At 45.5% G+C, this 27217-nt stretch overlaps 1 protein-coding gene across 2 annotated transcripts; it reads right to left on the reverse strand.

The window, feature by feature from the left end:
• Positions 1-18342: 18342 nt before the first annotated feature.
• On the reverse strand, positions 18343-26921 carry Psmc4 (proteasome 26S subunit, ATPase 4). Of its 2 annotated transcripts, NM_057122.2 has the most exons (11): positions 26621-26713; positions 25715-25813; positions 25416-25602; positions 23847-23993; positions 23654-23763; positions 23470-23563; positions 19430-19597; positions 19267-19343; positions 18957-19125; positions 18718-18773; positions 18343-18554 (listed from the first exon to the last, which is right to left on the reverse strand). In NM_057122.2, exons 1-11 carry the CDS (start codon positions 26654-26656, stop codon positions 18441-18443), a joined length of 1257 nt encoding a protein of 418 aa, NP_476463.1. In that variant the 5' UTR covers positions 26657-26713; the 3' UTR covers positions 18343-18440. The 2 variants fall into 2 exon arrangements, with proteins under 2 accessions (NP_476463.1, XP_063123979.1); XM_063267909.1 differs by having other exon boundaries at positions 18348-18773; positions 26621-26921.
• Between the last annotated feature and the right edge of the window lie 296 nt (positions 26922-27217).

A 27217-nucleotide genomic window follows, 5' to 3' on the forward strand; every position in this document is an offset into this window, starting at 1 on the left:
ACTGGAAATTATGTAAATAATTTCAGAGCACAGCTGATTATGTCATCAAAGCCAGTACCACCTGGGTGAGTCTTACACATTACCAGGTCCAGCCACCAGCACAAGGTGCAACCTTGGCTGCTTCACACAGCAGCCTTTCTGGATCTCCATGTAGGAACCCCCTGATTCATGGCATCAGAGGCTTTCCTTACGAAGGGAATTCCATCTGATTATAAAGACAGAATCACGTGGCCAAAGCTGCCAAGTTCTGCTGCTTGCTGGGGCTGGAACATAACCCCCTTGTTCAATTACATGTTTACCGGCTTTCTGTTTTCAATGGCTTCCTTCACTGCCTCAGCTTGGCTGTTCTGGAATGTGCTCTGTAGACCAGGCTGGCCTTGAACCCAGAGATTTGCATGCCTCTGTCTCCTAAGTGCTGGGATTAAAGACGTGTACTATCACCCCTGAACCTAAGCTTTTCTCTGTCTTTAAAGATTTATTTATTTATTATATATAAGTACACCATAGCTGTCTACAGACACACCATAAGAGGGCATCAGATCTCATTACAGATGGCTGTGAGCCACCATGTGGTTGCTGGGATTTGAACTTAGGACTTCTGGAAAAGCAGTCAGTGCGCTCAACCATTGAGCCATCTCTCCACCCCCCTAAGCTTTCCTTAAATTTGTTTCATTGTAGATATTTATAAGCATGCCCATTATACCTCAAGATCTGGATTAAAGGCATGTGTTGATACAGTTCAAAGAATGAGTCTTCCAGCCTAAAGATCCAGATCAATGGCATGTGTTTTTTCTGCCTTGAGATACAGACCACAGGTGTGCTCGCCGTTTCTGTATTGCAGTTCATTCTAGATACAGTCAAGTTGACAACTGGGAATAGCCATCACAGTCCAGCCCTTGTCAACCTGACACACAATCATATCTCCTCATGTCCAAGTAAAACATAACCACAATAATGCCTATGATATAACTATCGCCTGTACAACTATGAACACATTATAAATTTAGAATGTCCTCTGATGGAGCTTATCCCAGTGGGATCTTGTCTCGAGGTTACCGCTGCCTTATTCCATTTGATATTTTTAATTTATCTGCCTGAACAAGGGATTTAACTGCATTCTACTTCCCGGTGCCCCTATTATTCATGAACCATACATTTTGTAATTTTCCTTTCTCAGGTTTGTTACACTTGATCAAAACACTCTTTATAAGCGTGAACCACAGGACAAGGCTGTTTAGAGATTTCCTTTACCAATGCAAATAATTTAAATCTCTTCGTGTTAGCCTCAGGCAGACCGTTTGGTCAAGGGCAAAAGCAGCCACATTCTTCACCAAATTATCACAAGAACGATCACTAGGCAACATAATAAAATTCTCCTCTGGAACATCTTGAACCACGCCTGAACCATGCTCCACGGTTCAAATTACCCCCTCAGTACCACTTTCTTCTATGTTTCTACTAGTACAGCCCACTTAAATTGATTTAAGCCCTACTTAAGTCATTCCATTGCTTTCCTAATCCAAAGTCCTGAAACCACATTCCATCAAACAAAAGCATATTCAGGCTTATCACAGCCATATCCCAGCCACTGGCAACAACTTATGTCTTAGTTGCTATTTTATTGCTGTGAAGAGACACCAATGACCAAGGCAACTTTTACAAAGGCAAACAGTTAATTGGGGCTAACAGTTTCCGCGGTGCAGTCCATTATCATCATGGTGGGCAGTGTGCAAGCTGACTTGGTGCTGGAGGAGCTAAGAGTTCTATATCTTGATCCAAAGACAGCCAGGAAGAGACCGAGTTCCACACTGGGTGAAGCTTGAGCATATATATGACTTCAAAGCCTACTTCCACAGTGACATAATTTTTACAACAAGACCGCACCAACTCCAACAAGGCCACACCTCCTAATAGTGCCACTCCCTAAGGGCCAAGCATTTAAGCACATGAGTCTATGGGGGCCAAACCTATTCAAACCACCACTTGTGCTTATAAACAACTACCTCCATTTCTTCCTCCAGGGCATTTGTCCTGGGTTCCAAGCACACTCATGTATATGTAGCTAGCGCACTTGCTCACACACAAGGTTAGGAGTGGGGAAAAGAGAGAGACATGAATGAAAATTTCTAAAAAGATTCCAAAAATGAAACTTCCTAAAAGTCTGGACTGGCAAATTTCCTAGACCCTACCCACCACCTTGGAGAGAGAAAGAATCACCTGCAAGGTGGACATGAGCCACATGTGGCACTGTGAGTTGGGACATTCTGTACCTGAGATACTAACCTGTGGGCAGCTGCAGGGAGATCCCCTGATTAAACTACCAGATTTGACCAGTTTGCCCTGGGAAGTTATAGAAACTTATTTGTTTATTTAGTGAAAGTAAAATACACCCCATCCAGCCAGCGTTTTTAAACATTTTACCTTAAAAGTTGGTAGAGGGGTTGGGGATTTAGCTCAGTGGTAGAGTGCTTGCCTAGCAAGCGCAAGGCCCTGGGTTCGGTCCCCAGTTCTGGAAAAAAAAAAAGAAAGAAAGAAAGAAAGAAAAAAGAAAAAAAAAGTTGGGCTGGAGAGGTGACTCAGTGGTTAAGAGCACTGGCTGCTCTTCCAGAGGTCCTGAGTTCAAATCCCAGCAACCACATGGTGGCTCAGGACCATCTGTAATGGAATCTGATGCCCTCTTCTGGTGTGTATACAATAAATGAATTATCTTTTTTTAAAAAAAAAGTTGGTAGAGTCAGCTTTCTTCTTACTTTGTGAAGGTTTACTTGTTCTGGAAAAATCAGACACATCACTGGTCTACAAGGGAGAGGACTTCACCGGGCAGAACTGAGGCTTCTGGCCAAGCTGTCTTCCAGGTGTAAGAATGAGAACCATTTATGGGGAACCTTTAAAACCAGTCAAGCAATATGGTGACTAGAGATTTGGACAATGTCTTTGAACCAGAAAATAAGCTATGTGTGAATGATGTGGAAATTTCTGGTTTCTTTGGATACTCAATTGTGTCATGTGATGTTCTTCTGTGTCATAAGCTGTCTTATGAGAGGATGTTTTTGCTGAGGTAGACACATGGGAGGATGTTTGGCTGAGAAGAGACACATGGTGTTTTTCTGGAAGTTGCCTGGAAAGAGAGCATGTGATGTTTTGCAGATGCTTGAGAGAACACATGGTGATTAGAAACAGTATAAACATAACCCAACAGTGTGGCATTGGTTCACCTTGCAACTCTTTGCTGGTCTTCATTGGGCCTTTGGTGATGCTGGTCATCACTGATGATCCTGAAGCATTGGTTCACCTTGCCTTCTTCAGTGATCAATTTTTGTCATGACTTCACAGAGAGAAACACACCAAAGAACTTCTGGTGGTGTTCTGGCAGATTTTGCTGCTTCTGGTGACTCGGGCCGACTGGCAGAGCCTCCCAATTTCTTCTGGATAGGGCTGCCTGTCATTGTTGATTTGTGAATGGTGTTTGTAAGTGGCTCGAACTTCCACTGCTGATTCACATGAATTGTTTTTTTTTCCGGAGCTGGGGACCGAACCCAGGGCCTTGCGCTTCCTAGGTAAGCGCTCTACCACTGAGCTAAATCCCCAGCCCCCGATTCACGTGAATTGAACTGCTGCTATCCTGACAACACAGGATGGAATCGCCCCAGAGAACTATTTCTAAATAGGTCCACATCTTCTTTTGCCTTATTAACCTCTCCTTTCCACTCCCTCTGGTGTGTGGTGGACTAGAAGGGATGGTAAAGTGTTTAAGAACCCTTAGTAAAGGGGGTTGGGGATTTAGCTCAGTGGTAGAGCGCTTGCCTAGCAAGTGCAAGGCCCTGGGTTCGGTCCCCAGCTCCGAAAAAAAGAAAAGGAAAAAAAGAAGAACCCTTAGTAAAGTAAATTTTGAAAAGTATAAGCTCATACATGAATACTTGACTCACTTAACATGCTTGTGATAAATGTTTACTGCTTGGAGCAATGGGATTTTTTTTTTTTAATTTTTAAATCTAGAAATCTGCTCTTGCATAAAATAGTCACCAGGTGGCAACAGGAGTCCAAGGATAAAAGCAAAAAGAAAGGGGGCCATTGCAGCTCAGTTGTCCACAAACCCATTTTCTTCCCGTTACACATATCATCAATAAGAAAGAAGGAGGGGGTTAGGAAAAGGGAGAAAGGGGAGGGGATGTAGAAGATGAGGAGACTCAAGTTTCCCATTCCCCAAGGGAAAAGGAAATGGGGCAAATCATAAAGATTTTGTTATTTTTTGTTTTTCCTAGAACTAGACAACTCTGCTATGAAATTCCTTTGTAAGTTCAACAGGCAAGTTGTGGGGAAAATTAAGACAAATTAAAGACCAATAAATAAGGTAGCTCTGCCAGATATTAAAGCAATATATATGGGGCAGTGAGATGAACAGCAAAGGTGCTTGCAGCCAAGCCTAACCGCTTAAATTCCATCCCTGACACCACATGAGGGGGGAGGGAGAGGGGGAGGGGAAAGAAGAGGAGGAGGGGGATGAGGAGGAGAGGGAGGAGGGGGAGGAGGAAGAGGAGGGGGAGGAGGAAGCACAATGCAGGAAGTTGTCCTCTGATTCACACTCATGGTATGAGGCACACAAACATATACAGACACACAGACACACAGAATCTCTCTCTCTCTCTCTCTCTCTCTCTCATACACACACATACACACACACACATACACACACATACACACACACACACATACACACACACACACACACACACACACACACACACACACACACACACACACACACACACACACACACAGGCACTGAGACATAAACATTGGCTTCTCTAAACCAACAGACATGGTGGTGCTTACGCTTACCCACTGGTAATTATCAGCACTCAGGAAAATGAAACAAGAGAATCAGGAGTTTGAGGCCAGCCTGAGATGAGTATACTCTGTCTTCAAAAACTTCAAATAATAATAGCGACAATAGTGATAACAAATTTAAAGTTAAGGATAAAGGGGAACATAAAGAAACCCATTAATAGTGGGGAAGATCCATGGGGTGTGGAGAGCTTTGGGGTACACTTCTAGAAATTCGGCAAAAATTTGACATTGGGCTAAGGCACAGAAGTAGGCTCAGATAAGAATATTTACATTTGGGCTAAGACAGAGCTCAAGGTAAACTCAACCGAGGAATGCGTGACATTCCTTTTATCTTGGTCATCATAATAAGCCCCTATTTACCTTGTTTGATCTCTTTGTCTATTGCTTTGTTTGAGCTAAGAACTGACCCTATTCTCTGCAAGTACCTGGAATGGTATAAAAGCAGACTAGAGAAAAATAAACCGGCTTCAGCCTCAGCACTGGCTGGAGTCATGTTCTAATGTTATCTAATTGACTTTTTGCTTTTCAATCCAAGACCCAATTGACTGACTGAGCTGGCTTGGTTAGTGGGAGTTTAGATACAGAGATATATAAATATTCTGTGTAAGTACATGCTTATGCATAATGAAAAAGGCATCAACCTAATGGTGTATTGAAGTACCTGAAAACTCAGCATCCTCGAGCTAATAAAACCCAAACTAAGACAGAGGCCCAGGAGTCCAAGGCCAGCCAGAGCTACAGGGAGCAAGAAAGAAAAAAAGGGGAAAGAAAGAGAAGTGGGGCTAGAGAGATGGCGCAGCATTTAAGAGTGGGCATTGCTCTTACAGAAGACCCTAGTTTCGTTCCTAGTATTTATAATCAATGACTCACAACTGCCTATCACTTCACCTCCAAGAGATCTTGTGCTATCTTGTGGAGCCCACACGCATGTGCACAGACCCCACATACCTAAGTGCACATACACATAATCAAAATTAAAATAATTATTTTTAAAGGAAGGAGGCAAGTATGGTGGTCCAGTGTATGCCTTTAATCCTAGGCAGAACTCTGTGAGTTCAAAGTCAATCTACTCTACACAGAGAGGTCCAGACCAGCCAGGAATACATAGTAAGGCCCTGCCTCAAAAGAAAAGGTGGGGGGGGGGATTCCCTGGAATTCTATTCGTCTTGTCACCTGAGTGCAGCTAAAACCCTAGTGCTGGCTGACTCTGCTGACAAAGCCATGCTCCGACCCTTCCTCTCTGCTTCCATGGAGAGAGGAAAGTATAGGTGCCTGAGGTGGTGGTGTGCCAATTATCCTGGTTTACACACGACATGCTGTGCCTATGCCTTGAAATGTCACACTGTGATTAGGAGCATAGCTCAGCATTGGATCAGAAGTCTAGAATCTAGCATTGAGGGCCATGGGTGTTGGTTAGTGTTAGAGTATCTTCCTTTAATCTCCCAGTGAAAGGCTGGGAGTGTGGCTCAGTGGTAGAACCTCTGACACTCCCCACCCCCCATGAGTGGGAGTAGTATGGCTCTGTTGTAGTGTAACTGCCTAGACTTCCCCAGGGAGGAGACCGGATGTGGCTCAGTGGTAGAACACCTGCCTCAAATTTCTGTAGGGAGGGACTGGGGGTGTAGGGTGAACAAGGTTCTGGGTTCCATCCTCTGTTCAAGTTAGTGGGAGGGGAAGTCTGAAGGTAATCACTTGTAAGGGCTAAAGTTAACCTGTAAGTCCTACTTGCCCAAGGACAGACAACTTCCTGAAATGCTGGGGATATTGTTCATGTAAGACAATGAGTCATGTGTTTTCACTTTAATAAATAAGGTTGGTTGCTGTCTTAGAGTTTTACCGCTGTGAACAGACACCATGACCAAGGCAACTCTTATAAGGAAAACATTTCATTGAGGCTGGCTTACAGGTTCAGAGGTTCAGTCCATTATCATCAAGGCAGGAACATGGCAGCATCGTTCTACATCTTCATCTGAAGGCTTCTATGAGGAGACTGGCTTCTAAGCAGCTAGGATGAGGGTCTTAAAGCAGTGACACACCTACTCCAACAAGGCCACACCTTCTAATAGTGCCATTCCCTGGGCCAAGCATATACAAACTATGACAGCTGCCCTCCTAGCTGCATAGGATGAACGCAAGTAGATGGGAGATATGTAGGTAGGAAGTATGTCAGGATATATGCTTGTCCTAGATTGGATGAAGGCAGAAAGTACATAGCCTTGTGCTTTTGGCTTTTATGTCCCCTGACAGACCTAATTCCATACCATTTCTCTGGAAATACTGGGTATGGACCTGGCCAGTATGAAGTAGAAGTTTCTGGTTGTGGCATGTGTCTTGCTGAGACAAGATCCATGGGAGGGCACATGATGTTTGGAGAGAGTGTAATTGGGACTCATCAGACAGTGATAGAACGCTTGCATAGCTAGCCTTGAGAAACTTCATTGTTCTCACATTTTCACTTTGTTGAGAGAGGCACAACAGAGAACTCCTGGCATTCCAGCTGGCCCTGGTCACTCCCACTGATTCGTGCCAGTTTGGCAGAGACCTGGCGGTTTCTGCTGGATTGTGCCACTGATGCTGATTCACGTTTGGTGGCACCTTTAAACTGTACTGTTGGTATACTGACACTACTGAACTGGACTGCTGGTATCCTGACAAATGGAGATTAAAGTCACCCCCAAAGAACTACTTCTAAGCAGGTCATTTCCCTTGTCCATCTCTTTTCCTTTACCTTAGGATGGTGGGTGAGAAGGGTTGCAGGGGGTGGGGGTTTGAAGCATTTGGGAACCTTTATTAAAGTAAGTTTTTTAAAATCTAATCCTACGCCAGTATTTAATAAAGCTTGCTTCAATCAGACATTCATGGGTTCAATTTTTCTCCTCACAATTTTCATGTTTAACATTTTTCTGAAGGTCCCCAGTGAGATCCAGACCCACCTAGATTCTAAAGCCGAACCTTCACTCCAGAACTCCAGGACTGAGAGGCTACCTCAGGAGGCATGTGCCTTGAGACTTTCCAAGGCTCTGAGCATGCCTATGGTTTCACAGACCATCTGAGAGAACTTCTGTGCTGAGAAAAGAAGCAAGCATCCACAGAGGCCTCCTGGTGAGTCGTAGTTTGGTTCTGGTCTATGGAATCTAGATCTGGGATGTGGAGGGGACTCAATGGGGCCTCAAAATACTCTCCTATCCATGTCCTATGGTTAGGTTGCCCACATGGTTAGGTTGTTTAAATTCTCTCTCTCTCTCTCTCTCTCTCTCTCTCTCTCTCTCTCTCTCTCTCTCTGTGTGTGTGTGTGTGTGTGTGTGTGTGTGTGTGTGTGTAGGTTTGTGTTTTCTGATGTGTCTGTAAGTTTTGTTGCAAGCATGGAAGCCCAGAGTGATATGGAACAGGCTTGGTTGAATGTATGACTATGGATGACCATGGCTCCTGCATGTTTTGTTTCTTACTGATTTCCTTTGAGTGAGCTTTCTGTGTTCTGTGTTTATTGGTTTTGTGTTTGCTTTCTTGGTTGCTGCCAGTTGTGATCCACCACTGCTAATGCTGCTTGCCAATGCTACTTTGATGTCTGGCGCTCAGGATTTATCTCCCAGCTTTCTGGTCACTCAATTCAGTTTCAGAGGGATCGTAAACGCCCTCGGGTATGGGCATTCAGGATGTTTTGTAGTATTCTACCTTACTGAAAAGACAGTTCTAGAGTTGGGTTATAGCTCTCCCTTCTCTAGACTCAGGCATGTTTAGTTAAGTTTCCTCTGCATCCTGTGTCAGGTAAGCCACCTGACTGTGGCAGGGTAAAGAGAGCAAAGTAAAACAGCTAATAAAATTATAGGTTTCATTTAATCGCCAAAGACTTTTATAAAGCTATAAACTTATATTTGTAAGCCTATTATGTGAACTTTCTGTACGTCAAGGTTTATGTTTATTGGGTATGGTTAAAATATGTAATATCAAGCTGGAGAGATGGCTCAGTGGCTAAGAGCACTGACCGCTCTTCCAGAGGTCCTGAGTTCAAATCCCAGCAACCACATGGTGGCTCACAACCATCTGCAATGAGATCTGATGCCCTCTTCCAGTGTGTCTGAAGACAGCTACAGTGTACTTATATATAATGAATAAATAAATCTTTAAAAATATGTAATATCTGTAACAAAAATTTAAGTTATGTCAGGAGCCATCATAGGAGAGGCTAATAACTAGCAGGTGATCTTCCTGAGATAAAACTGCCTTGGACTAATAAGCCATGGCAGATTTGCTCCCATAGGCAAGACACAGGATATATTCATCCTAGGAAAGATTCCTTCTATTGATATGCTTTTCCTGTTATTATTAAACATATATGAAAATCACTAGGTATTAGCCCCTTTTTGAGCAGATCTCTGCAAAACAACAAAGATGTACTGTCTTGTAGTGATGCTATATAGACAAATAGAAGACTTCTTAATTCTTTGTGATTATCCTATAAGAATTCCCCAAATTATATCACTATCCATTAAGCTCTTTTATAGTGGAACTGCTATTAGATACTCTCTGATAATCAAAATTGCAATGAGAACTCTGCCAGTCTCCAAGTGGCACCAGTTAATTGCTTCTGATAGCAAGCGGGCATTCTACTACTCAGAGCACATTCCAAAAGGTTGTAAAACCATTATCCAACAGTCCTAAAAAGGGAGCTACGATTTATTATAGGTATTAGGGCAGAAGACAAAATATTGACTGGGTCTATCTATACAAAATTTCACTAATAACTTAATTATGTTTTTTAACTCTCCATGAACTGTGGAACTGTGACAGGTAATGAATGCTTAGCCAGATAATTACTCCTAATAGATATGCATGTAAACATTCTCTGTTGTAAACTTATTTGATTATGATTTGAATTTATGTGTTAACTTGTGATTAACTTTTTACCATGTGATCATGTATTCTGAAAAGATGTATAAATGCTGAGGACAAAGTGAAGTGTCAGAACTGAGGTGAGAACTTTTTAGAAGGATCTGAACAGAACTTTTTAGAACACAACTGAGGATAATTTTTTAGTTAGGGCACAAGAGAACTTTCTAGACAGAACTGAACTCAAGAAGCTCTTAGAAGAAAAGGCATAGCATTGGAAGAAAAGGCATTGAGAATAAGAACATGGGGTTGGGGATTTAGCTCAGGGGTAGAGCGCTTGCCTAGCGAGCACAAGGCCCTGGGTTCGGTCCCCAGCTCCGGAAAAAAAAAAAAAAAAGAATAAGAACATGATTGTGACATCAGAGTAGGAGGAGAGAGCAAGATTAGGAGAATGCAGAGTGGAATATCTTAGAAATTATAAAGTAATATAAAAATCTAAGAGAGCAATGTGCAGAATGCAGAGGAAAAAAAAGAGGAAAAAAAAAAAGAAGCTGCAGAAAGCAGAAGGAGCAGACAGGTTTCTCCTTACCATGGGGCAGAACAGGTCCTTTCTTAATAACAAGGCAGGCTTAGTCTTATTAAAGGAACAAAGCTTCTTCTTACAAACTTGGGTTTAATTCATTTAGCAATAAAAGGGTAGAAGGTTTTTTCTTTCTCTGTGAAATAAAGATTGGAGCTCATTTTTTTTTCATCCTCAATAAGTGAGTTCTTTCTGCACCGGTGCTTGGTCTTTTGCTCCAAATGCCTATGTAAATATGAGTGTGTGTGTGCGCGCGCACGTGTGTGTGTGTGTGTGTGTGTGTGTGTGTGTGTGTGTGTCTGTGTGTGTATGTAATTATGAGAATGTATGCAAGGTTGCTCCAACTGGTTTGAATAGATATGTACAAATATGTTGTGGTTTGCCCTGGAGTTATCTGTATTTTGATGCTAATTCCACTGCCCCAAGGACAGCTGCCTAGTCACATACTCAGGAATCAGGTGACTTTACCAGAAACTTCTCCCCATAGAATTTGTAAAATACAGGTGAGAGGCAGGTACAGGATAGAAGTAGGCTTGTCATTGAGGAGAAAGAAGGATGGGTGGGAGAGAAGTTTGAAGGAAGAGGAGGAGACTGGAATGGAAAGCAGGAGAGGAGAGAGAGAAGCCATGGCAGGATGATGGAGGCTGACGTTAAGATTCTGCTCTGTGTATTTACAGGTTGTTATCAATGTTCTTAAGGGATGGATGGCACCAGGTATGATTAAGTGGGTAATTATATCTTATTAATTGGGTCAAAGATTATTGTGTTGTGTGTTCTTTTATGTGACGGTTTGAGTGTAGGAAAGTGTGTGGTGGCAGGAGACACTGGGCCGCCACAGAGTTGAGATGTGTTTCCGCCAAATTATCTAGCAGATATCTTGGGGCACCAAGGTGCTGGACCAAGCAGGATAAAAGACAACAATACTTTTTATATTTTTTATAATTTTACAACAACACAAATATGCATGGTGTGTGGAACAATTCACAACTTGCTATTGATATGGATACTTTACATTCCCAAATCAGTGCCATCAGTCAGTTATTCCAGACTGAAGAGCAGCAGAATATGCTGATTATTTTTCAAATTCAACCATTAATTTATTCAATCATAAATAAAGATAATATTTATGGAATTTTCTTATATTTGAGAGTTATTATAGGATTAATTATTCTGCTTCTGTTTCTTCTTCCAGTCATCTTCAAGCACTTATGGTCTGCTCAAAAGCGTGGGCTAATACCTAAGGATTGTTATATATTTAATAATAACAGGAAAAGCATATTAATAGTAGAAATCTTCCCTAAATGGTTTTCTCTTGGACCTTGACTATTGGAACAAATCCATCATGGATTTTTTTTTTTTTTTATCAAGGCAGACCATCTCAGGAAGATCACCTGATAGCTATTAGCTTGTCCTAGATGGCTCTGACAGAGTTAAAACTTGTAGCACAGAGGTTAATAGTTAAAAATCTATGCTTAGCTAATTTTAAAGGAACCATGTGATGTGATGCCATCTTGTGATATAAACAACATGTGGCTTGCTGCCATCCTAACTCTTCTTTCCCTTCAGAATGGAGGCAGCAATGTGGCTGGCAACTATCTTTGCTAAGGTTGGAGATAGTGGATGTCATGTTACTTCACTACATCTTGATTAAAAGTGATCACATGGTACAAACCAACCAAGGAGACAAGAACATTTTTCCAACATATTTTGGATTAGGGTGGATTTTTGTATGATAATTGCTGTCCTGAAAACAAGTTTTATGAAAGATTTAAAAACAAAGGTTGTTTCATAAGATATTATGAAGTGGAAATTTGTTTCATTGGGACTCAATTGTGCCATGTGATGTTTTTCTGGAAACTGTCTTATGAGAGGATATTATGCTCAAGGAGACATATGAGAGGAGATTTTGCTGAACCAGACACGAGAGAAGAGGTTTTGCAGAGAACAGACACATGGTATTTTCTGGACATTTCCTGGTGAGAGGGCATATGATGTCCTTGCTGGTCTTTGTTAGGTTTCGCTGAGGCTGGTCTTCATAGATGGCACTCTTATATTGGTTCATCTTGCAAGGTTTTGCTGGTCATTGTTGGGCTTCACTGATGGTAGTCTTTGCTGATGACAAAGACATTACATTGGTTCATCTTGCTTTCTTCACTGATCTTCTCTTGTCTTGGCTTCATAGAGAGATGCGCCAAAAAAAAACCTTCTGGTGGTATTCCAGGTGCTTCTTGCTGCTTCTGAAGATGGCAGAGCCTCATGGGTTTTTTGTTTTGTTTTGTTTTGCTTTGCTTTGTTTTGGATTTACCTGCCACTGCTGATTCATGTTTGGTGTCTTGCAAGTGGACTAGACGACTGACAACAAAGGATGGAATCATCCCAAAGAACTATTTCTAAGCATGTCTATAACCCCCATTTCCTACTTGAAGTGGAAACTTAAGGGTTCTTTGGAAAGTCGGTTGGATGGTGTTTTGCTGGGGCAAACCCATGAGAGAATATTTAGCTGAAGTTAACACAGATGAAAGGTTAAGGCATACTCATGAAGGAATATTTCACTGACACAGACACAGGAAAGAGGATGTTCTGCTAAAGCGAGCATGTGAAAGGACCTGTGATGAAGGATTCTTTGCTAACGACGCACATGTATTGATCTGCCTTCTATTGTGTAGTTGAGCTGCATTTGTCAGGACTCCATAGAGAGAAATGCACCATAAAACTTCTAGTGGTGTGCTGCAGTTTCCTGCCACTTCTGCGGACTTTACTATAAGAGAACTTCCAGGGGAATCACCATCCCTGACCTCACGCTGTACTACAAAGCAATAGTAATAATAATAATAAAAAAACACACATGGTATTGGTACAGAAACAGATAGGTCAATCAGCGGAATAGAATTGAAGACCCAGAAGTAAACCCACACATCAATGGACACTTGATCTTTGATAAAGAAGCCAAAAATGGTGGAAAAAAAGAGAAAGCATCTTTAATAAACAGCGCTGGTCTAACTGGTGGACTATATGTAGGAGAATAAAAATAGATCCACGTTTATCACCCTGCACAAAGCTGACGTTCAAGTGGATCAAGGACCTCAACAGAAAATCAGATATGCTGAATCTAATAGAAGAGAAAGCAGGAAAGAGTCTTGAACACATTGGCACATGGAGAAATTTTGGAAAAGAACACCAAGGGCTCAGACTTTAAGATCAACAGTTGACAGATGGGACCTCCTGAAACTGAAAAGCTTCTATAAGGCAAATGACACTGTCAATATGTGGTGGTTTGTATATGCTTGACCCAGAGAGTGTCACTCTTAGGAGGTGTGGCCTTTTTGGAGTAGGTGTGTCACTAACCCTACATCTGATAAAGGGCTAATATCCAAAATATACAAAGAACTCAAGAAGTTAGATTCCAAAAAACCAAACAACCCAATCAAAAACTGGGATACAGAACTAAATAGAATTCACAACAGAGGAATCTTGAATGGTGGAGAAGCACTTAAATAAGTGTTTAACATCCCTAATCATCAGGGAAATGCAAATCAAAGCAGCCTTATTTCTAATAGCCAGAACCTGGAAACAACCCAGATGTTCCTCAACCAAAGAATGGATCCAGAAAATTTGGCTCATTTACGCAATGGAATACTATTCAGCTATTCAAAATGAGCTAGAAAATATCATCCTGAGTGAGGGAACCAAGACCCAAAAGGACATGCATGGCATGTACTCACTGATTAGTGAATATTAGCCAAAAAGTACAGAATACCTGGGACACAACCTACAGATGGTAAGAAGTGTAACAAATAGAAAAGTCCAAGTGAAGATGATTCAATTCCACATAGATGGGGGAAAGAAATAATCAAGGGAAGGAGGGACCTAGGTAGGAGAGGGGAGGAGGGGAAAGGGGGAACAGGTTGGGGTGGGAGGACAGGAGAGAAGTCCAGAGGGTCAAGAGAATGAATGAAATAAGCAGCACAGGGGTGGGGGTGGGGGTGTAGAATGTAACAGAAACCCAGGAGGTGAGAGACTTTAAGAATTCAATGCGGGTGACCTTAGCCAAAATGCCCAACATTTCAGAGAGGGAACTCAAAGAGCTCACCTCTAGTAGATAGACAGGGCCTCAAGCAGAGGGACAGGGTTACTAATCCATAGTCAAAATTTCTGACCCAGAACCATTCCTGTCTAAAAGAACAGCAGGGACAAAAATGGAGAAGAGATTTAAGGAAAAGTGGTCAAATGACAGGCCCAACTTGGGATCCATGTATGAGAAGACACCAAGGTCTGACACTGCTACTGATGCTATGATGTGCTTACAGACAGGAGCCTGGCATGGCTGTCCCAAGAGGCACACCAGCAGCTGAGACAGAAGCAGATACTTACACCCAACCTTTGGATTGAAGTTGGGGGCCCCTATGTTTGAACTGGGGGAAGGATTGAAGAAGCTGAAGGGAAGAGCAACCACATAGGAAGACCAGTGTCAACTTATCCCAGACCTCAGGGAGCTCCCAGAGACTGAGTCACTGAAAAGGAGCACACACGAGTCAGTCTCAGGCCCCTGGCACAAACACAGCAGAGGTCGGCCTGGTCAGGCCGTAGTGGGAGAAGATGCACGTAATCCTCCAGAGACTTAGAAGTCCCAGGGAACGGGGAGGTCTGGTGGGGAAGTCACCTCTCAGAGGAGGAGGAATGGGAAGGGTGCAGAACGACAAGAAGAATGTAAATAAATAATAAAAATTGAAGAAAAGATAACGAATGTAGCAGTGGCAGGTCCAGAGGACAGCAGGCTCAGTCTTTAGCTCACAGGGCTCTGGATTCTGAGGCTGGCCTGGCAGGGAACAACCCCACTGGGACCATGTATGCTACCACACTAAGTGTATGCACCTTGAGATTCCAAAGAAAAAAGCCAAATGTCCCAGCGATGTTGAGGGAAATCTATTGTGAGGTCAAGTCTAAGGCATGATGGAGTCCTCCAGACAGGAGCATCAAATTCCAGATGAAAACTCAGGTGTCATCTCTTGCTTCCTTCATGGAAGCGGTGTTTGAGTGGTCTTGGGATGGTTGTAGCACGGTATATGTCATCGTGGCATGTTCTCTGGTCTGTGTAAACTTAATAGTGACATCATGTTGGTGATGAATAGAATCTTCAATTACTTAGTAACATGCACACTGCCACATCACCTGACATGTGCTGATGGGAAATAGTAGAAATGTTACTAAAGACTACATGAAAACTGCCACAGGCTCTACACCCTAGTTCAACAGACTCCGTGATGCTATTCAGGCCATAAAATTTAGCACACAGACAGCATACCTTTCAAAATGGAAGCAAAGACTTAATCAGTCCATAGCTCTGGAGTGTCTAAATGCACTGGCCTTGCTTTTTGGCTTCTACAGTTCTGCTTCTGGCTAACTGCTCTTAACGGAGGTATGTCAATCCAGAATATGGCTTTTGTACTTAAAAGGTCACCTTGACAAAGGCTTGGGGCTACACTGGAATCCCCAAAATAAAATGTAGTCAACAGTTGGCTTTCTGTTGGTTTAAACCTGAGTCCCAGTGGTCTTCCCTGGAGAACCTGTGTAGGATGCCCTGAACATACAGAATTGTACACCAAGGTCACTGCTGACTAGTAGTCTGGGTCCTTCTACTTACATGAAATGGTACACATGCTCTGTGAAGCAGCAAGTGAACCGAGAGAAAACAGGTTCACCATTTCAGAAATGTCCCTGACTCAAGATAGGTGGCCAGGAAGATTGAGTTCAACACTAGAGAGCATTCGATCTGAATTGTTTTTCAGGTCCATTCCCAAACTCCATCAAGAAAGACCCTCTGTACCACTAGCTTGCAAAACAGTGCGGTTAACCATCTGTGGTCCACTGACCCAGAGGCTGAAGAAGCATTGTTTGATCCCAAGAGGAGTGTACAGCCATCAGGACAATAAAGACCGTAAGAAATACTTGGTTGGTCACCTTTGACAACAGAGGCAGAGTCTGACTCAGTCACTCCAGTGCACCAGGGAACCATACCAAGTGAGCAGCTCTCAACAGCAAAACCAACCGTGGTGTTTGCATCCCTGTTGAGGGCAGTCAGGCTCACAGGGAGAGGACTGCTACAAAAGCCCTGTGTGTTCTCTCCCCTACCAAGAGATACTGGTTGGTTATGCTGACATAGGACTTCATGCCTCTTCTCAGTATTGCTGGGACTTGGGTTGTGCCCATTTTACTTAATGACACAGCCTTGGGAAATGGGCAAGATGTTCTGTTGTGGTTGTGGCAATACTCCCATGCCCTTACCCCACGGTACCTGTTTCCTGACTCCTCTGGAAAGAGAACATGTTTCTCACTGCCTTTCCACACAGGTTCATTTCCTCTGGTCTGCTAAGCAGGTTCTCAAGCTGCCACCGATCTCCACAACTATGTTCTCCATTCTACCTCACTCTGACTCTGACTCACATGTGGTCTGGGGTGGGGGTGTCTTTTCTGTTCATCCTGCCAACTATGGAAAGATCACCTCCTTCCCTTCAAGGACTTGATCTTCTCCAACTATTTTCCCTAATATTTGTTTTTTTAAAATGTACTTTTAATGTGTTTTTGCCTACATTTCTGTCTGTAGACTACGTGCATGCCCAGTGACCACAGAGGCTAGGGGCTCTGATCCCCTGGAACTGGAGTTACAGCTGCGAGTTATCCTGTGGGTGCTGGGAATCAAACTTAGGTCTTCTGGAAGAACAGCAAGTGCTCTTAACTACCCGGCCATCTGTCCAGCACCCACCCCACTTCTCCTACATTCTTACAATCAGAGGATCCCATTGTTCTTTGAAATACATACTAAGTCCTAAAACAACACCCAAATATTCACCGTGTGTACAGGACGGTGGGGCGCCATTATAATCTATCTGTCCTTCCTGACAGCTCTATATTCTAGTCTGGAGGGATGAGAAAGTAACAGTCAAACACAGTGAGTCTCTACCTGTCACAACTCCTTTGGGGGTTGAATAATCCTTTCCCAGGGGTTGCCTCAGAGCCGTGGGAAATACAGATATTTAATCCTGAAAATTAGCTAGCAAAATTAGCATTATTTAGTAGCAATAAAACTAATTTTATGGTTGGGGTACCAAAACATGAAGAATTCTAATGAAGGGTCACAGCATCAGGAAGGCTGAGAACTACTGGTCTAAACCATGGCAGCTTTCTCCAAGAAGAGAACATGGACGAGCTGTACAGAGGATGGCAAAGGGACCCCTTCCTGACCTGGGTGAGTGGGAGCAGGCTGGGTAGCTGTAGGGAGGGAGACAGATCTAAATAGTACTAAGGGGAAGTGGGATTGGCCTTGGTCTTCAGATGCCTGCAAGGACAGGCAGCCAGACAGGGCCACAGGTGGGCGGGGTCAGACCAGCCCTGGAACGCCACACTCAACTGTGGATAACAGTCGAGAAGGTAACAGAATAGCAGGACAGCCTCTTCAGACAGATAACCAAGGACACCACACCCAGGGAGGGTGGGCAAAACTTAACCAAAACAGAGCCCTAGAAACAGCAAGACAAACGAAGCACAAAGTCTCAAGCAAGGTGGAAGACATTTTGCTAGGTTACAAGTGACTCAAAGTCTCACTTGCCTCAGGAAGAGCATTTAGCCAGAAGTTCAGTCTTCATACACAGGGTAAGACTCCCAACACAGAAGAGTGCACCTTGGGAACTTGCCCCTTAATGGGCAGACAGGTGTGTGCACTGGGGCTTAACTGTTTCCTTGGCAACCAAATACATCTGCACTCTCTTGACACTGCTGTGTACAAGGAGAAACCGAGGGGCTATCTCTGTCCCTGGCCCTTGTGTACATAAGACAGCAGAATTACTGAAAACCCAAATGACCTTCTTGTAGAAATGACAGAGGGGCTTCAGTCTGTGGCCATGGCTTTGGTTGAGGTTGTCTATCCCGTTTTCCAATGTCTTCGAAGTCATGTGGCTCACATTTTCCGCTCTTCTCCAGGCTGCAATCCAGGACAGGAGCCTTGCCTCCTTATTTGTCAGGAGACAAGGAGGGCCCAGAGCATCCTATTCAACGTCCATATTCCCTAAAGGAGTTAAACACCTAAGAAGAAATTAAATAGGTCCAATCACGTCCATTTATTGACGAAACCAATCCTGGGTAAAGAGAAAACTAGCCTTTGGGACAGGTGCCTGGGGAGTGTGGGGAGGGGTCACTTGTAAAACTCATGTTCCTGCTCATCTTTCTTGATCACGGTCTTGTATGCTTTCTCGAAGTCCTTGGCCAGGACAATGTAGCGGTTCTCACGGACAGCCAACATTCCACTCTAGGATAGGATGGGAATAGAAACTGTACATCAAGTACCGCCCTCCCCACTCTCCAAACCCCATGAAAGCCAAGGAAGAGAAATATGGGACCAAGAACCCAGGGAAGCAACAAGGGGAAAAGACTGGAAAAGGGGAGACACCTTCAAAAAGACTATCGCTTACCTCCTGACAGATGGAGTTGATATCGGCTCCTGAAATCTTATCTGGGCGGGCCACATCTATAGTAGCTGAGTTAAAGAAACCTTTCCTCACATGATGGGGTCAATTCTTGAAATGGATGCTGTTTTGGTCATCACCCCTCTTCCCTGGACCTTTCCCTGTACTCCCCAAATAGTGGTAGTGATGAAGACCCAACCTTCATTTCCTGTTGGGTTTGCTCTTTCACTTTCAAAGAAGGATACAGTCTTCTAGGTCGACCTCCTCAGAAAGGTTCATCTTGCTGGTGATGGTGGAGAAAATCAACCTCTTCTGGCGACGATCAGGGAGTGGGAATTCAATTTTGCGGTCCAGGCGTCCTGGCCGAAGTAGAGCTGGATCCAAGGTGTCTGCTCTGTTTGTGGCCATGATTACCTGGCACAGGGAAGAACCAGCTTAGGCTTCTGCCATCCCTCCATCCTCTTTCCCTGTCAGGATGTCTGGCCCTTATAAGCCATCCCAGTCTTTCCCCAGCCCCTATGCCATACCACCCCCTGCCAGTCCTGAACCCTAAACCTTCACATTGACGTTTTGGTCAAATCCATCCATTTGATTCAGTAGCTCCAGCAGGATCCTCTGAACCTCCCTGTCAGCTAAGAAAGAGTGAGAAACATGGTCAGTTCAGAACGCATCCTTTGACAAGCCTGCACGAGAACCAGGCCATTAGGGCACTGCTCACCTCCTGTCTGGGCATCGAATCTCTTGGTGGCAATGGCATCAATTTCATCTATGAAGATGATGGCAGGTGCATTCTCCTTGGCCAGGCGGAACACATCCCGGACCATTCGGGGGCCCTCACCCAGGTACTTCTGAACAAACTCTGAGCCCACCACACGGATAAATGCAGCTGAAGGCAGAATGACAAGGGTATTAGAATGGGGGCTGTCCTCCTTTGGGGTCCCTTGTGCTTTACCTGACTCTGGGAATTCCTAAAAATGCCCTTTTCTTGTATAACTACCCTTAGTAGCTCATAAGGCACAGGGTTGGGTCCCCACATCCAGCCACTGCTCATGCCTCACAATGGCAGATAAGCCCCAATCACAAACCCTATATGTACATATCATGGGAGGAGGTACTTTTTAAAAGAATCAGAATATTAAGTACAAAACAAAACTAAAAGCCCAAATTTCTAGAATGCTTGCAGAATCAGTTAACAAAACAGAAATGTCCATAGACTAAAATTGTCTGGCCCACGGCACCAAGTTCATGTTTGCTCTCTGAACCATACTTGTTTGTTTGTTTGTTTGTTTGTTTGTTTGTTTGTTTGTTTAAGGCTCTTGATACAGAGCTCAGCCTTGTCTGGGATTAAGTATGTAGTGAGGCTGGCCTTGAGTTTGTAATTCTCCTGTTGCAAGCTCTGCAGGGCTGGGATTAAACACATTTGCCCAGCTCTTCCCAGTCCTGGAGAATCAAAGGCTCTCAGGTCATCTTCTCACATAACTGACAGCTGGCGGCAAGGCTGACCGGGTTTGCTCTGGGCTCTCCACCTGCATTTGTTTCCTACTAGGCAGGCAGCTGCATGCCATGTGGAACATACTTCTGGGACTCTCCCTCCTGCCACCAGAGCAAGGAGACAGAATTCGTACACACAGGCCAAGTAGGAGCTGAACAAGACACTCACTTGGTCCCTCACTCACATTTGGCTGAAGGTATAAAGAGGTACCCACTCACTTAGGCATCACCTTAGGGTTCCCACACATCCTAAGCTCAAGGCTGCTGACTGTCCCAGACACATGTCACCACTTTTCTTCCTGCCCACAGGAGACCCATCTCAGGAGTGGCCTTCTATGACTTACCTCATCCCTGTCCTCCTTCACCCTCCCCAGCCTGTCACTCCTTTAGACTGGTCAGCCTCTGCCATTCCTCCCACCCACCCTAGAACACTCCCCTGCTTAGTCACTAACTCTCAGTCGCCATCAAGTCAAGTAGATGTCTTGTTTCACCAGGACTTTCCTTCTCCAGGGAGACAACTCAGGGACTTTCCCATTTCTCTACCCCTGCACCCTCTTCCAGTGAAAAAGCCTTTTCCAGATTCACTCAGAACAGAGGAGCCCCTCACTTTCTGTCTGTTCTTGGTCATGCTCACCAGTCTGGATTGACACTTGGGCAGAACAAGGATGCTAATGGACCACTGGTGAATTTCAAAAATGTCTATTCTCCAGTTCAGAGTAACTTACAGTGTCAACTCTCTGTGTTTTCTAACTGCTCTGTGACTCTAGGGGACATGAAGTGACATGGAGGAGTCTGGGTGAGGGTGCATAAGAACTTTCTAGAATCACTTCCCCTAAAATGACCCTCAGGAAATACTTGAAAGACTGTTCTAAGGTGGCAGATTCCCGAGTCCCAGATATAACACAAAGACAGCGTTATGATTCTGTTATTAATGTCTTCAATAGTAGCCATGCTCTTACCAAAGCATGAGAAATGTACCCTCTCTACCATGGGCATGGCCTACACATCCCTGTGTCTCCCTGAGCTCAAGGAATCAGTGGAGCATCAAGGGCCAGCAGTTCGGGGGTCAGAGGTCTTGCGTTAACTCCTAGCACTACAGCTGGTCAGCTGGTGACCTTGGACCAGATGGAAGCCTGCTTTCTTACGTGAGGCATTCCTTTCTACAGGGAATTCCTCTCTGCAGCAGTCGGCAATGCCTGGTGCAGTGCCCAAAGCTACTCCTGTTAAACGGCATAAATGTAGTTATTCAGTACCATCACCACACAGTCGCCCACACACAGGACAGCCATGATGGAGAATGGAGAGAGGACAGAAGAGATGGTGCCAAATTTCATCAGCCTGCCCTGGTTCTTTAAGACAGTCCAGGAACCACCCTGCAGTCTCCCTCAGAACAATCTTGCATTTCCACAGGAGACGTTTAAATCATCCATGGACTGTTGTTCTTCCCCACCACCTGCCTTTTCCACATCATCTAAGCCTAAGTCGCCACCACAGAGACCTCTGAGCCCTCAGGTGACTGCTCAGCTCCAGTGCTCCTTGCCGGGAAAGTACCTTCCATCACCCTTCTCCTGCATCCTCCTGTCCCTTCATCTCCCGCCTCTCGAGGGCTCTCTCCATGCTTGGATCACCAACATTTCCAGCCAACGAGCTCCTTCCCAAAAGCAGTTCTAACAGTAAATCCTCCCCAGCTTAAACCAATCATGTCTACCTTTCCCACCACCTCCCCGGCCCTGCTGTCCTTGAGGACGGGGCTCCAGGAAGGAACACTTGCTCATTGCAGTTCCTCAGGAACTGGGGCACACAGCACAGGGTGGACACGCAGCAAACACCCAATGTGGCCCAATGCCAACTTCTGAAAGGTCTATACAACTTCCATGACAGATGTCTGGCCAGCACTCTGACTTCTATTTACCATCGCTCTTACCATTTTTATTTCCCCTTTCGAAACTCTGACTTACACGCCCAAAGACGAACTGAAGAGGACACACACTGATGACTTCCTCTGTTTTACGATTCTGGCTGATGCTCCCTGGTCGTGAAATCTCAGTGTGTCCCACAGTGAAGCCACTGTTCCCCTTCCCCAGTTCATCCCTCTATCCCACAAGTCAACAAGAAACCCAGGGTGACCCAAACCAGGGACAGAGAACTGCTCTGGAATTCCACCTCTCGCCAACTACACCCAAGTCATCAGTAAATCTCAACGACACCACCCTTAGTTATCCATTTCTAAGCACACAGCACGAGGTTAATATTAGGGGTCCCCAAACCAAGTTTTCTGATTGGCTATCAGGTTTCTTTTAGACTAAAACTATTTTAGTCTGTTCATAATCAGGCCCCTCACCATCTCTTCAGCCTCACTCCCAACATGCTGCCAAACACAGCTCAAACTCACCAGGAAAACCCCAAAGTATGAGTTTGCTCCCGTGACACCTGCTGTCTACCTGAGTCTGTACAAGGGTCCCTCTCCACCTCTGACCTCTGCATGTGGTGTTTATTTCCTGACGTCAATTCCTGCTCCCAATCTCTGCCTGACAATTCCTCCTCACCCTCTGCTTCCTCTGGAAACCTCTTCCTGAGAGGTTCACGCAGGACTGACAGCACATCCAGGACACTCTGTCTACCCTGATTCCCTAGGGTACCCTGTGGACCACCCTCTCCCGGATCTTATCTCTAACCATTTGCCCCTCTGGCTTCTGCCCAGCAATCCGGTTGATAAGTACCGAGTCCGAACCCACCATAAGAAACACATTGCATCAGTTCACTAACTCCTCGTTATTACCCTCTGGAATTAGGATGGGATGTTTGCTAATTGGCTTGGTTTTTGGTTGTCTGGAGAAGGGTCTCACTTGGTAACCAAAGATAACCTTAAATATTTATCTTAATACCCCAGTCTCCTGCGTTAGATTAAGGATATTTGCCAGAATGTCCGGATAGGCTTTTTAAATTTTATTTACTTACTGAGATAGGGTCTCACTATTTAGCATTGGCCAGCCAGGACCTGTCCATACAGACCAGGCTAGCCTTCAATTCACCTGGTCCTGCCTCCTAGGTGCTGGGATTATAGGTCTGTCATGCCACACCTGGCTTGTTAGATTCTAATTTTGAGAAAACTGAGGCACAGCGAGGTGAAATCACCTGCCAGGGACTGCACATCCCGTGAAGGCCCGCCCTCTGGGCTATATTTACAGACACAACTGCTATGTCATCCCTACGGAACCCAAAGAAGCAGGAGGCAAGGCGAGCGAGAGGAGACCATGAGAGGCTCACCTGTCGTGTGATGTGCCACAGCCTTCGCTAACATGGTCTTTCCACAGCCAGGTGGGCCATACATGAGGACACCTCGGGGAGGATCGATGCCAATCTGAAAGAGGTGGGAAAAGGATGAGCCAAGGGATCCCATCGCCAAGCCTAGGCCCAGAGAGACCTATCCTGCCCGCCGCCTCTCTCTCACCTGCTTGTAGAGCTCGAAGTGCGTCAGTGGTAGTTCCACAGCCTCCCGCACCTCCTGCTTCTGGATGTCCATGCCTCCAATATCGGCGTACATCACGTCGGGCTTCTGGTCTGGTGGGACAGTAGAGCTAGGGCTTGCAGCTTGGCCCACAGGGCCCCCTTGGGGCTCCCAGCGCCCTGGGTGTCCCCCTCACCTGAGGTGAGCATCATGATGCTGCTGTCGGCCTCGGGAGGCAGCACATCCACCAGTGCGTTGCTGTGCTTGTGCAGGGCCACTGAGGCATTGGGTTTGAGCAGCTCCCGATCAATGGTACTCAGGATGCGCACATAGTAGTTAGAGCCTTTGGAAAGCAGACAGGCAGGAAGACGGTGACATGAGAATGCCAGAGACTCAACGTCGGTCCTTCCCCATTCCCCTCTACATCACAGCTGGCCCTTCCCACGTTTCTCACATCTGGCCCTGGGTCACCCCCTCTTAGCCTCCCCTAACCTACCCCCATTCTTGTACTAATGACTTCCCTGCTGGTCTTCAGCCCTGACTCTCTCTTGAGTTCCAGCTCTGTGCATCTTATGTGTGGCCGCCTGGATGGCCTTGGGTATCTTTCAATGTGTCCCAACAGTCCTGGTACTCTCCGCTAAATGGTGCTGTTCCTCCCAGATCTGTCACAATGGATACCCATTGTCTTTGAGTTGCCAGCCAGCGGACTAAGCCTCATTCTGGCCCTTTCTCCATTCTTTCAGGACTCCTCAGTCTCTCTTTCCACCCAACCTCCCAAATCCATTCAACCAACCCTCCTCTGCTCTCACCTGGCCCACCGCTAAACCCCACCCTCATCTGGCGCTATCTTCAGCCCAAGACTCCATACAAATTCCTGGTTACCAGCCTCCAACTCCACCTCTCTTCTCCAGTCTACTCTCTACAGTGAGGCTTGAGTGTGCAGCGGCCTCCTGGACATCTTCCGCAACAACCTCAACTTCCCTCACTGCCTGCCTCCAAACCTACTCCTCCGATCACACTGCTATCTCAGGGAGCCACACCGTCTTATGTTTCACTTTCAGAGACACAGGCTCCATCTTGGATATCGCTCTCCCTTTACTTCCTTGAAGCCCATTTGCCCAATCCCACACGGTCACACGACTTCATCTACAACCTTTATAAACATGTGGCTCAGTCCAGAGCCATGGTGGCCAGCAGCAGGAAAAGACAGGTAAGACACCAGAATCAACAGCCAGTGTTAAAAAAGCAGGGCACAGGTTTTTGTTACTAGCATCTGCTGTATGCTGGGTCCTCAACAGAGCCCAACGTCTTTGCATGCACCCAATGCTTCCGAACAGCAGCTCCAAACCCAGCAGCGGTTGTGAAGTTAAGTCAGGGGAGGGGAGTGACCATACGTTTGTTTAAGTCAAACAGACTAGAACCACAAACATCAGAGGTACTCCACCCAAAGGGTAAATGCTCATGATCGATTTTTTTGGGGGTGGGGCTAGGGTGGAAGAGAGACAGGGTCTCTCTATGGAAACACACTATGTAGATCAGGCTGACCTCAACCTCGCAAAGATCCTCTTGTCCCTGCCTCCTCAGTGCTGAGGTTAAAGGTGTACCCCACCACACTTGGATGGCTAAACTTTATACATATGCACACACATGGATTGAGAGGCAGAAAGAGACATTCAGGAAATAAAGTACATATCCACTTTTGGATTGGTCAATACTGTGGCCATTATATCACCCGGTCTCACTCCCAACCTACCCGTCCACTCACCTGTGGTAGAGCCCACAATGGCTGTGTTCTGATCCACAGCTTCCAAAAACTGACCAATGACCAACGGAATGCTCTGGATTCGCTTTACCTCCTCCTGCGCATGGAGGAACTCCTTCTTCAGGTTCTTCTGCTCATCCTTGATATACTCCTCCTGCACCTCCAGGAACTCCAGCTCTTGCTGTAGCTTCTGTAAGCACAGTGAGAGCAAAGGGTGGGCAGTAGGTACCAGAGAGGGAGGTGGGGACAGTATGTGATGGGGGACGGTAGGTAGGCAGGATCCAGATTAGGGTTGAACGTACCTTGTAGCGGCTGTATAGGTCCTCCAGGTCCTCAGGTTCGGGTCCCAGAAAGGACAGGCCGGTCTGCGGCCGAGACACGGACAGTGCTGGGATCTCATCCTATAGACAATAAAGAAAACTTGGTATTGGAAATAGAGAATCATCTCACAAAATTGGTGAGAGCCTTCTTCCTATTTTGCCACGAAGTCACTCCGTCTCTAGTACCCGATATAATTCATTATCTATCAATAGATACAGGAACTGCTCGATATCCTATGTAGATTTCTAAAAGCAGGCCCCTTAAACAAAAATTTTCATGTCAACATCTCCCATCTGCTACTTACTATAATGCCCCTAACTAGGATGAAAGTGTTGCTGCGACTCCATACCGGATCCCAGTCCCCTCAAGAGGTTCTAAAAGTTGCATGGATTTTAAAGTCAGAGCACATTCAAGTCTCGTTACCCAGTTTTCCCCCAAAAGCTTTTATGTCAGACTCCCAACTCACGTTAAGGCCAGAGGTCACTCAGCCAAACCACAACTAATACTTAATGCCTCCCAGTTCAAGCCACAACCACAGTCTGTCCACTAGCCCCTTGGCCACGGGCATACCTAGGCCACAGGGCCCCATACATCACTCTCCACCTGGTCCAACACCGAAATCGAAAATCTATTAAGCACAGCTATCCAGGCCTCGAAATCGCTCGATCTTAAAAGAGTCTTTAAGTTTAACACCACTTTCCTCCCGCTCTGCTTTTTTGAGCTCTGCCGCCCTCCTGACAACACGACTACCCAGCCAGGCCTCGGGACCACTCAAAGCTCTACACCGAGGCCTCTGAAACCAACCAGTCCAGAGCTGGGATCCTGTGAATCGCTCAGCATCCCACTCATGTCTAGCTCCCGCTAAGAAACCCCGATCCCCACCGCACCTGAATTTTCTCCACCAAAATGCCTATCTCCTCCATAGTGACCAAGCCGGCCTCAGTGCAGCCCGGCCAGTCACGGCTTCCGCTGACGCCAACGGAAGTCCTTCACATAGAGCATCTTGGGAAATGTAGTTTAAGGTATCCCCGAGGGTTGACCGGACAGGCCGGATTGCAAGAAGGGCGGGAAACTCTTGGCCCTGGGCTCCGCCCCCAAGATGCGTTCCTGCACTGTGAGCTCCCGGCGGGCGCGGGAACCGGCGAGGACTTTCCTCGTGTGCTGCAACTCGCATTCTGGCGCCATCTTTCTTCGCGGCCGCTCGCGCGTTGCGGAGGTTTCTCCAGTAGGTGGCGCGGCTGCGTTGAAAATTATTCAAGTCCTGTCCTGACTGATTAAAAAATCCAGAGATCTGTTAGAAGGAATTTTCAGATTTCGCGAAGTATAAGAAATGAGACCGACCCTGCAGAGAGAAGCAGATGTCACAGAACAGTGAGGCGCCAAACAGATCTAACCAAAGCTGGAGAAACCGAGCCAGCTGCAGGTGCAGATCTTTGCCAAGTCCTATCGATATTTTTCTTCTCCTCCGTCTTCTTCATTTTATT

The sequence above is a fragment of the Rattus norvegicus genome, chromosome 1 (assembly GCF_036323735.1).
Source record: "Rattus norvegicus strain BN/NHsdMcwi chromosome 1, GRCr8, whole genome shotgun sequence".
Classification (NCBI taxonomy): Eukaryota; Metazoa; Chordata; class Mammalia; order Rodentia; family Muridae; genus Rattus; species Rattus norvegicus.

Bases quoted from the DNA above. Each gene is read 5' to 3' on its own strand.
- Psmc4 (XM_063267909.1), bottom strand. From the start codon at position 26,656: ATGGAGGAGATAGGCATTTTGGTGGAGAAAATTCAG. The intron at 23,994-25,415 runs GTGAGTGGACGG...TGCTTTCCAAAG, and splicing joins CATTGTGGGCTCTACCACAG to GCTCTAACTACTATGTGCGC. The intron at 18,774-18,956 runs GTATCCTTCTTT...CAGCTACTATAG, and splicing joins GGAGGTCGACCTAGAAGACT to ATGTGGCCCGCCCAGATAAG.